Genomic DNA, 11,857 nt, shown 5'->3' with positions numbered 1-11,857 from the left:
GTCATAACTTATTTTACATCCGATTTTGATGACATTTTCAGTGTTATGCTTGTTGGATTTTTCTCTTCTTATTCAAATCAACTTTTTGCTGGGGTGGACTTTTCCTTTAATAGACATTCAATCTTATGCTTGGATGGTATACAGGGTAGGAATTAATTTTTTGTTTTTAGGGGCTACTTTTTTTTTCACATTGGGGCTACCACTGAATATCTTGGGGCTATTTTCAAATTCATGGGGCTACTTTTTTTTATCGCATATCAGCAATTACCTTTTGACATTACGAGACTCACTGTGACGCCTAACAGCTCAGAACATTTTTTTTTATCTCCCGGTGGTGGGGGAATGCCCTACAGGCCTTACAATAATCAGCTTCACACACTTCAGATTTGAGCCAATCGAGGCCCCAAATGGCTTATTCAAACATTTAAGAAATCAGATTTAAATGTTTAAGTGTGTTTTGACACCCTCACTCCACATCCCCTTTACAACCACACACACATGGGCTTATTTATTTTTCATCTTTAATGAACCATGAACAATGAACCCCCGCCCCCCCCAAAAAAAAAAAAAATCTAAATGAAATTAATGAATAAAACAAACATAAAGGAGAGAGGGAGAGATGGAGAGAGAATTCAGATCAAATAATAAATTTAAAAAAAAAAAAAATTTCATGGTTAGAATCACGGGTGTGGGTGAGTGTTTGTGTGTGATTGTGACTATGAAGTGCACTTGGATTGCATATAAATTATGTTAAAGAAATGAAATCAATATCTTACTCAGTCTATTCAAATTCCGACACATAGCCACAGGCTATGTACATAATATTGTAGGTTCATGTACCTTAAGTTTTTCGCAAGTTATTTTGAAAATGCAGATAGATCTCCACAGAAAATTCCTTTCATTCTGGGAGAGTCTAAAATCGGTGAAAATGTATTCATTAATAACTTAAATATTAATCACAATGAAGAAATCATAAAGTGTTTTGACAGTTTTCAAAAATTAACATGAAATCTAAACTCTGAAACAGAAAATCACCATCACTTAGGCCATTACTGATAGAATTCTCACCCAGAGCTCTGGCAGAGAACTTGAGCTCTAACTGGCTAGCTAACAGCATGCAAGTACCACACTCAAGCGCACGGCGTCCTCCTATTGTTTTTTTAGATTGAGCCTTGTTTGATGATTTATTGTCTGATATTTACCCCTCTTCAAGAAATTAAAAAGTTATAATTCACAACTATAAGCGAAGTGATTTTGGATTATTAAGGCTCCGTTTTGACAAGCAAAGACAGCGACTGTGAGGATAAAAGACTTGCACATCGTATGTGCTGTGAACAGGGATTTATTTCCTGAGCAATTACAATTACGATATCACAGAATTGTGATATCCCAAATGGGAAATGTGTGCATTAGATATTGCACATGGTGAAGTATGGAGAAACCATGCTATTGAAAAAGAGACGCACTTGGCAATTTGAAACTGTGCTTATCGTAAATTGAAAGTTACTTGATTTTAGCTTTCCAGATATTTAAATTTATACATGTACGATATGGCTTCGCTGCTTATCCATCTCGCACTCCGACTCGACGATGTCGATAAGCAGAGCTGTCACAGTCACCAGCTGATTGCTTACACCGCCCTTTACACATACCGCACGATGCATGTGGTCTCGTTACCAGCTGTGCAGTCTATTCGTGCACACATACATATACATAAGCCATGCGGCAAGTGCGTCAACAATTCTAAAAAGCCTGTGCTAAAGACTATGCGTACTCCGCATCCCATATTGCATTGCGCGTTTATTTACGATCGCAAAGCTTCCGGTGTTGCGGAAGGCTCGGATATTGCTTGAAGCTGGCAAGGCCAGGGCGATATAAAAGATGCGCTTGCTCCGCCGCCGGGGGAACTTAATTGTGTGAAGTATTTTTTGCATTGTCGATGGTATTTTATTGGGGCGATTCTAAAATAGTCGCCCCAAACCATTGGGTTTTGAGAATTTTTAGGGGCGATTTGGGCTGTCATGGGGGCGAAATCGCCCGTCGCCCCCGTGTAATTCCGACGCTGATGGTATATCAACAAAATAAAAGTGCATGTTTTCAATCTTTTTTTGTTAACCCTTTGGTATAATATCATCATGATAAAAAACATGTTTTAAAATAATAAATTGTCAGATTTCTCTTTTCACTCCATGATCACAATACACATCGAACGCAATACTTCATCCGTTTAAATATACCTATTAATTGTTTTAGAAAAAGACAGCCTTTATTTCGAAAGTACAATGTATAGAGGGCATTATTCATCCTCGGTTGTACCAGCAAAACTACTATTCTTCCCTCATGGGGGAAAAATAGTAATGCCAGTCGAAACTCCAAAATAATTCCCCATATACTTACTAAAATCCTGGTATATTTGTATACTAATCGTGTGCGAAGTGACAAGTCGTGTGTAACTTACAAACAGCACTGTAAAGCACCATTTTGTTTACATTTTCTTTCTATGAATATTCATGAGTATTATAAAAAAAATAAATGAATGGTCAGTTGTGGTCATATGAAAAAAAATATTTTTTCCACTTCATTTCCAGAGGAAAACTATTTGGAGCTCAATGAATAATATTGAGCATGCACAGAAGCAAAGTTTTCACCAGGAAGAAATATTAAAAACTTTTCAGACCTAACGCTGAATCCCGGGGGGGGGGCACTTACATTGACGAGTGGATACCATGCGCGACCAAAAAAACATGAAAAAAGATGTCTTTTTCAAGATTTACATACGTAACATAATAAGGGTGTCAAAAACACTAAAATAATGAAAAAAGGGTATCTATTTTTGATAGGAAAGCTGCGTGTTTAAGGGTCAAATTTGCGAGAAAATAACAAATCAAGACTAAAATGTTTCGTAAAGGATGTACTTTTTGCCCCAAGAGTCAACACTGTACGTAATTAGAGTACGATTTGCGCGAGTGGGGCTGTACTAAACCCATAGGTAAAGGTGAAATCAACGACCAACGTCTGTGACATGCAATCAAAATCTCGCTGTAGCTGTTTAGAGGGTCAATTCAGGGAATACTTGCCAATAGTATTATTTCGTTTCCAATACTTGTTAAGGGTAGGGTTTCACACGGCAATACTTGTTAAGGGGTGCATTTTCAGAACATGGAAAATACGTGTTTGGGGTGCTTTTTGAGACCCCATGGTCGCGCATGGTATCCACTCGTCAATGGAAGTGGCCCCCCGGGCGCGGTATCTCTGGCACAGCGAACAGAAAGTTGTCTTTAGTAGGAAACCATTGCAATGTAGCGAGGCAGATAATGATCAGATTCCGCTGAGCATTGCAGCTAAAATATTTGGTATCATTCAAACTTAATGAAGAGATATACAAACAATATACCAGAGGCATTTGTTTTGGGAGTGTTAGTTGGACTGACAATATGAGTACATCGGAAAAAAAAAAGAACTGTCCAGTCTAACCTCGGACAAATGATGAATAATTCCCTACTTTACTTTCTCAGAGCCTGGTATATTTGTATTATTCAGGTTCTTTTTAATTCAATCTATATATCTCATGGTGCTTACCTGTGAGCCGACCTGACCAAGGATGGGTTGTGAACTGAGATGTAGGCTTGATGCAAGACTTTGAAGTAAATTATCATTGGTAAGACCTGGACCTACACCTGTGAAAATGATCAATTAAAATAGATATAATAAATATCATTTAGAACAATTAATCACATAATAATGCCTCAATGATTTGGAAAGAATTGTAGATAAACCAGAGCTTATAATTATCAAAGTCAAAATTATGTACAGACTGGAAATTCAATAATTTCAAAAACATTGTCAGAATAAAATTAGGTACCTAAACAAATATTTTAATGAAAGATTTTATTCCAGCTTTCCAGATATTTGTTTTTTTTTCTTGTTTATGCTGAAAAGAATAAAGAGAAAGACTGATAAAAGTCAGAGCCAGAGGTGGTCAGTTTTTTCTGAGTAAAAAAAATATTTGAAATTTTTAGTTGTTTTCTCTAGACCTCCATTGATAAATGAAGAAAATATCATTAGATATTCTGTATACAGCTATCCATCAGTGAGATTCATGCTAAGACAATGTGTCCAAGAAAATGGAAACATGTTTTCAGAGATCATAGATATATCACAATCACATGTTCTGTTTAACATCTGAAATTCATAGCAACACTGGGTGATGTCTCTTTGTTGACATGAGATGAAATTCTTAGTGAATTGTTAATGCATGGCAGATTTAAAAAATAAATACTGAGAATGTTTCAGGTGATTTACACATAAGAGTCTGAGTCCACTCTCATTTAGAGATTGATTTAAGAAGCTACACAAAACATTCAGAGCAAATGCTAACGAGTGATCACTTCTTAGGTAGTGCCGTTAGTATCCCTAACAAATCCTTACAAATTTTACTTCAAAATTTTTTTTTTTAATGTACATGCAATTCCAAACTATTCTTGCTCATCTACTTGTAGGCATTAAAAATATGAATATCCTGATGATGTATCATTTGCCTATTAAAGTTGAAAAGGCAAATGTGAATTTCTTTTTTATTTCTGAGAAACAACATATACTCCAATCTTACTTATTAATCCATCTGGGAGCTCCATCGATTTCAGTATTTCTTCTGTCATATCGCACGCATTCAGACCTTGTAGTCGCTTCTCCCAGAAGAGCTACAGTATAAACAGACAAAAAATAAATGAAAGACACAAATGCAAGATCAATTGTATTTACAGAAATGTGCAAATTCACTCATAATTGCATTTCATGAATCATATTTTAATGAAAATCACCAATCAGGTTGTGTCTTGTCATGACCTCCAAGCCTCAGGACCCTGTTTCATAAAACTAACAGTGTACAAATTGGATCCTAATTGGATGAGACAAATTCATCAGAGTCAAATAATTTGAAAGTCTTTAAAAATGTCCAATGTCCATCTAGCATGAAATGATATAATAATACAAAAAGAGTGAAGTTAAATAAATCAGGATTCTTTCTTTACAATCAATGTTTAACTCAATATTCAAGTTGAAATGCAAGTTATAATTTATATTAATGTTACTGTTGCTGTTGTTGTCAACGTTAATTATTATTATCTTCATCACCAACATGGCAACATCATCATCTTCTTTTGTTCTCAATCGCAGGATAACAAATTTGCAAAATATTAACTGAATCATGAGAATCACAATCACACTTGTGTTATAAAATCAGGAATAATTTGAAGAAACTCGGTAATTCATGGCTTTCCAGAAGACAAGCAATCTAACCTGCTTAGGAGTTTCCTTTGTGTCTTGCTTTGGGTCTGCTTTCGTCCTGTTTTTAATGTGGTTAGTCTTGAGTGTAACTGGTTGCTTGAAGATAGAAGCCGTCTGTCTAATTGGCAGGACTAGACTAGCATCATGCTTGGTTCCTCTGCTATAATCGAAGTGAATGTTCTTTAGTCTTTTACTCTTTCTCACACCCGACGAAAGGAGCTTCCCCGTCCGGAAGTCAAATGCACTCAGGTCGATTGCATCACCAATGAATCGGGCAAGTTGAGGCTTGCTGCGCATTTTCTTCCCACATGGGCTGAAGAAAAGAGTAAAAAACACAATTTATCTTTAAGGCGAGTATAATAACACAACTAGATATTCGACCAAAACACCGCAGGCATGCAACCTCCTTAAAGTGCAAATGATGCCTGTAGCCTTCCTGTAGCCTTGCTGCATAATTGATTGATAAAAATTCCACTGTAGATGTTTACATTACAGAAATGAAACCATGGTAGTGCACATTGTATACAAATTTTGTTATCCAAAGCTGGTTTATTTTTTTCCTGGAATCAAGCATTTTAATCTCTTCATAACACTATGACTGTGTCATGGTCAGTATAATTTGGGGTAAGAAGTAGCCTCAAAATGTGTACTGGAGTAATCATGCCCACAGGCTGATGAAACAAATGGAAGTTTTCATGTGTATTGATTTTTTTAGGTGTTCCATGAAATCATGATTCCAAGTTCTGTTTCTTAAAATAAAGAAGGGAAAAGACTGTAACCAGTCTCTTAGCTCCAAAAAAAATCAAAATGGCAAGAACAGGTAAATGATAACATCATGAATGACAAATGAAAAAAATATAATTTCACACATGGACTCATCACGTAGGCCAACCTGATTTCGCTATTTTGAATCTACTTTTAATAGTAAAGAGTCTAAAGGCAAATCTATTTTTTTTATGGAAAGGAACATGGAATCTCAGGAGAATAAAATGGAAAGTGTGGGATTTTTTTCATGTTTTCATAAAATCACATAACTGTTTGATTACAGTTTGTCATGTCAGGTGCCTGAGCTCTGACACCTTTAGCGGCAGTGGAGCTCACTAAGTAAATCAAACTCTAACAACTTACATTTAGCTTTAAAAACGTGAAAATGTGTGGTACAAGATGTCTGTACAGTACTCCTTGTCTGCGTATACATGTACGCATATTTGCATGATTCTGATAAAAGGGTTCGCACACCTTCAAATAAATAATTATAGGCCTAATGTAATAATAATAATAATAATTGGTACATAGCGCTTTATCAATCTACGACTGTTCAAAGTGCTTCGCAATTATTATTACCCGGTCACTGGATTCATAGCATTCCAAGCAGCCTGTTAGGCGTACACTTGCTAAACCAATCACAATGACGGTTGTTTCCTACCGGTACCAAATTAGCACCTGGGTGAGAGTGGCAAAGTGTGGATTGACGCCTTGCCAATAAAATAATTCAGTCAAAAAATATTCGAAAGTATCGATAGCGATAACAATATCCAGCCTCGTATTCCGCACTCGCAATGGTCTTAACTCGTGATCGGATCGCTCAGTTACCATTAAAAAATTACCGAGATTTGGCAATTTCTTGCAAATTCACTGTGCACTCTGAAACCCGGAACTTCATTGACTTTGTACAGGTTGCGATACAGTGTAGATTATGTAAACTCTGATGATCACAATGTGACTATGGCGCTATTCTGTGCGGTACCGGTAAGAAAACAGACCATCTGAGAAAACCTTTTATAATTCATATTAGATTTAAATATATGAAAGTGAAATTCAAGGTCAATTTTGACGCTATTCTGTGTGGTACCGTAATCTACATAATCTACACTGTATCGCAACCTGTACAAAGTCAATGAAGTTCCGGGTTTCAGAGTGCATAGTGAATTTGCAGTGGGATTCATACCTGTCATCTAGCAGTAGATGACAGGTTAGAATCCCACTGGTTCAAATTTTTTCTGACTTGTGATTTTCATTACAGATCTAGCATGCGATCTTTAATAAACACATAGGAGTAATGCCGAAAATTTGTTAACAACCCCTTACGTTGAGATCCACTCACACGTGCGAGGTTAGTATACATACCATACGAACCTCGCACCACGTACGTGTTTACGATATAGATTTAAGAGTTGTCGGTTAACATCGCTTCATAACACAAATAATGTTAGCCAAAACTCGTTCTGCTACTCACTAGGGCTTTTTCTGGTAAAAAACATTTGATTTTCAAATTTAACATATATTTTTAAATATAAAAAGGACATAAAAAAGAGCAAAATCGCTTACCTCGGCCTGGAAAGTGGCTTCGCATGCCTCTTCCAAAGAAATAAAAGGTCGCTGGTGGCGCTAATACAATTCACAACCTTAATTCAGCTTGTCGGTATTTTTTAAACTACATTCTTGATTCATTGTACATGTATGCACAATTCCAATGATTGTTTGAGATAATAGAGACACCAATAAATGCAATAAAAAGTACTTTTTACATTATTTTTGCTGACAATAATACTTTTTAGAAAATATTCAAAGCGATGACAAATTAAACAAAACATATAGAAAATTCTATGTACATATGAACGAAGCCCCCTAAGTGCTTCTGTTCGATTGTCAATTAACGTTCCACCAAAGTCTTTACAGTAAAAAGATTGGACACTTCGCCGACTTTGCGTAACGCATTGCATTGATTTATGTGTAAGATATTTTTTGTGCCTCATCTTTCCCTTGAAGTGTCTTTGATATGAAGATAAATCGCGTGCCCTCTTTGGCTCATTAGACAAAAAATTTGATAAAACGCAAGCTCACTCCGCATGCTAGATCTGTAATGAAAATCACAAGTCAGAAAAAATTTGAACCAGTGGGATTCTAACCTGTCATCTACTGCTAGATGACAGGTATGAATCCCACTACAAATTCACTGAGCACTCTGTCAACAAAAAGAAATATCAACACTTGAATAATGCTATTTGAGGGATATTCATCATATTAGGAGGCATTGACTTCACATCGTTCGGTAAGTTTTGTAGGACTTGATCCTGTAAATCAGTGCTTTTCAACCTTTTTTAACTCAAGGACCACTTTGACTCTCAGATTTTTTTTCGAGGCCCACCTACTAAAATAAAAAAAAGGATATAACTACTTGTCTCGACTCAAAGACTGTCTCGACAATTATAACAAGCATATTAGTGTGTAACTTTATGATCTTCTGCTGCAGTAGCTGAGCCAAAAAATAGAGGGGGCTTGATATGGCATATCGCATACAATTGATAAAATGTTTCGACCGAGCATGGTGAGCAAGCAAAGATTTCGACATTCTTATTACAAAATTCAAGTTTGTGATAGATTTTGAGACAATATTCAAGAATAATATATTTCATCCTTATCCATTTTCTTTCCTTTTCTCTTTTTTTTGTGGTCATGAAATATTTGGGGCCAAGAGCCCCTCCCCCTATCTGAACCAAGTGTTCTGCTGTGAATTAAATCAAGCATTTTTCCTACCAAAACACTTTTTTGGCTTTCCTGCACTCATTCAATGAACAAGGTTATGATATAACCTTGTTCTCAGTTACATCTCCATGTGTGGCAAAATAAGGGTGGCAATGTTTGGCTTATTTTCTCTTTTATTATGGGACAAATGCTTGATTTTCTTACACTGTCAGTATTCATTACAGTTATTCATCATATAACTTGACTCTTATGTAAATTCAATTTTCTAAATTATTTTTTTCTTAATAAAAAATAGAGATTGAAAAATGAAAATTTTCTTGCCATATTACTTTCTACACATGTACCAATAGAGGGTGTACACAAAAATATGCCCAAAATTCAAGTTTTTGAGCGCTTTGGTGAATATGAAAATTATTCCCAAGTTACTAATGAAAAATGAATTGCAACTGTATGGAAATTAGTAATTTTGGTCACAAAAGTGAAATTTTAATTATTTTTAAAGTGTGTGCTAAATACAGCATTGGCATACCATTGTCCTACCTGTAGATTCTCCACAGGCAGGATGGTAGCAGTGTACAAGTGCTTTCCTGCACTCTTTGGATGTTTTGTGTTTAAGTGTCTCTGAAGCTCTGACGGTTTAAGCGCCTTATTTGACAATAACTTTGATCAGCACATTCAACACACATTGCTTTTGGTTTTGCACCACTGCGCAGTTATGATAAATCCGAATTTAATGTATTCAGGGTCATATTTTCTTAGTTACCTTCTAAGACTTTTCAACAGTAGATTTGTTTCCTCCCCACCCTTTCGCTTTAAAACACGGTCCATTTTGATGAAAGTATGTTTCATTAAAATTTGAACATAAAGCTCTGAAGCAAATGCATTTGCAAAGGTCTGTTGAATGGGCGATAATGTATACAAAATATGCGGCCTGAGGTAATTCACATCAAAGTTAGATCGAAACCATCATACAATGTGTATGTATATCACAACATGCTACCTATACGTGTGCATTTAGCTGTTTGATCCATGGAGATGAATCAAACGACCGATCAAACATATAATTTTCTGACATTAAATAGAACTTGTTATACCATAATTTTCCCCCTTATTTTTTTTTCTTCTCTGTGGCTTCTCGCGGCCCACCCGAGAGCTTCGTGGCCCACCGGTTGAGAAGCGCTGCTGTAAATCACCTTATCAAATTTGTGAGATTTTGATGCAATTTTGCATGTGCCGTGCCTTCAATTTTCCTGTACACGGTGGCAAAAATGGACCCATGGTTGAGATCTACAATCTTATCCAAAACAAGCGCGCTCTAAATCTAACCGACTGAGATTCGCTACCTCCCTGGTCGCGGCGTACGACACTCATTCAATGAACAAGGTTATAATATAACCTTGTTCTCAGTTCTATCTCCATGTGTGACAAAATAAGGGTGGCAATGTTTGGCTTATTTTCTCTTTTTCTTTGGGGCAAATGCTTGATTTTTTTACACTGACAGTTTCCATTAGACCTGTTAATTCATACTGCTTGGCTTTTATTTAAATTTGATTCTTTATATCACTTTTTCTTAAAGGGGAATGAAACCTTTGGAACAAATAGGCTTGTGTTGAAACAGAAAAATCAAAGAATAAGAATAAAGAAAGTTTGAGAAAAATCGGACAAATAATGAGAAAGTTATGAGCATTTGAATATTGCAATCACTAATGCTATGGAGATCCTCCAATTGGCAATGCGACAAGGATGTGTGATGTCACTGATGAACAACTTTCCCTTTGGTGGACTATAAAATACCCTCAAAATGTCTCTTTTTGCTTTTTCTTACGATGATACAAACTCTTTATCCATTATGTATTCTTAAAAAATATGTATTACATGCCCTCATGTAGAAAGAACACATGATCTATGGATAGATGTGATAAAAGAGGCAATTCAAGTGAAATATATACTAAAGTAATGGGGAGAGTTGTTCATCAGTGACATCACACATCTTTGTCACATTGCCAATTTGCTATCTCCATAGCAATAGTGATCGCAATATTCAAATGCTCATAACTTTCTCATTATTTGTCCGATTTTTCTCAAACTTTTGTTGATCTGTTTCTTTGATTTTTCTGTTTTCACACAAGCTATCTTGTTCCAAAGGTTTCATTCTCCTTTAATTAAAAATAGAGATCAAAAAATGAAAATTTTCTTGCCATATTACTTTCCACCAATAGAGGGCGTACACAAAAATATGCCAAAAATTCAAGTTTTTGAGCACTCTGGTGAATACAAAAATTATTCCCACATTGATAATGATTGATAAATTAAAACTGTATGAAAATTAGTAATTTTGGTCACAAAAGTGATATTTTAATGATTTTTTAGAGTGTGTGCTCTATACAGCGGGAGGGGAAAAATCGGAATAGAAACAAGGTGTGGGAAGGGAAAAGCATTTTCAATATTTTTCTAGTGCGAAAGCAAAAATCTGTAATAGGCTTTTATTCGTTTGACAAAAAAAAGAAAAACAATAAAGCTATCTAACGTTAAGTACATAAGTCGTTACCCTTCTTCCCTTTTTTTCACATTCTCTCACTCTCACTCAGTTGAGTTTGGTTTTTCTTTTTCTCCTTTTTGAGTGTTTCCCCCTTCTTTTTTTCCTCCTTTTGCAGTTTTGGGAGCATTTTTTTTGAGGGGGTGACAGCCCCAACGCCCCCCCCCCTGGCTACACGCCTGGCATAAGGTAGCAAAAACACTGACAAAACAGTGTTGCTGTGTGTGTGGGGGGGGTCGTGCTGTGCCCACGCGAAGCGTGATAGCGCCGACACAATCTCACTGCACACATCAGACTCTATGCGTGGGACTACACCAATTGCGATTCATACACAAAGAGGCACCAGCCGCGTATTGAAAATGATATTGATAATTATAGATTGCCGATATGCTTACCTATAATAATACACATCAGTCTTTCCAGCAGAAAGTCCAGATTTCCGTATTACTTCTTCTCTTTTCCATCCGGTTGGTAACCCGGGGCAATCTTGTAATCCTTTGGTGTCTATTCTTTCCTCGCTGTCCATATTTTTTTCCACCGGTATCATAA

The 11,857-nt window shown here is 36.1% G+C and overlaps 1 protein-coding gene across 1 annotated transcript; it reads right to left on the bottom strand.

Moving 5' to 3' along the window:
- Positions 1-3,552: 3,552 nt before the first annotated feature.
- LOC121415442 (methyl-CpG-binding domain protein 2-like) lies at positions 3,553-5,583 on the bottom strand. The gene is made up of 3 exons (XM_041608645.1): positions 5,299-5,583; positions 4,610-4,700; positions 3,553-3,677 (listed from the first exon to the last, which is right to left on the bottom strand). Exons 1-3 carry the CDS (start codon positions 5,581-5,583, stop codon positions 3,553-3,555), a joined length of 501 nt encoding a protein of 166 aa, XP_041464579.1.
- Between the last annotated feature and the right edge of the window lie 6,274 nt (positions 5,584-11,857).

The sequence above is a fragment of the Lytechinus variegatus genome, chromosome 5 (genome assembly GCF_018143015.1).
Source record: "Lytechinus variegatus isolate NC3 chromosome 5, Lvar_3.0, whole genome shotgun sequence".
NCBI classification, from domain to species: Eukaryota; Metazoa; Echinodermata; class Echinoidea; order Temnopleuroida; family Toxopneustidae; genus Lytechinus; species Lytechinus variegatus.
This window is presented reverse-complemented; position numbering and strand designations above follow the sequence as displayed.

What these genes read in the sequence shown, in the direction of transcription:
- LOC121415442 (XM_041608645.1), bottom strand. Translation starts at nt 5,583, where the DNA reads ATGCGCAGCAAGCCTCAACTTGCCCGATTCATTGGTGATGCAATCGAC. An exon ending in CAAAGGAAACTCCTAAGCAG is followed by an intron (nt 4,701 to 5,298) that starts GTTAGATTGCTT and finishes TTTATACTGTAG; the next exon opens with CTCTTCTGGGAGAAGCGACT. An exon ending in GCTCCCAGATGGATTAATAA is followed by an intron (nt 3,678 to 4,609) that starts GTAAGATTGGAG and finishes TCATTTTCACAG; the next exon opens with GTGTAGGTCCAGGTCTTACC.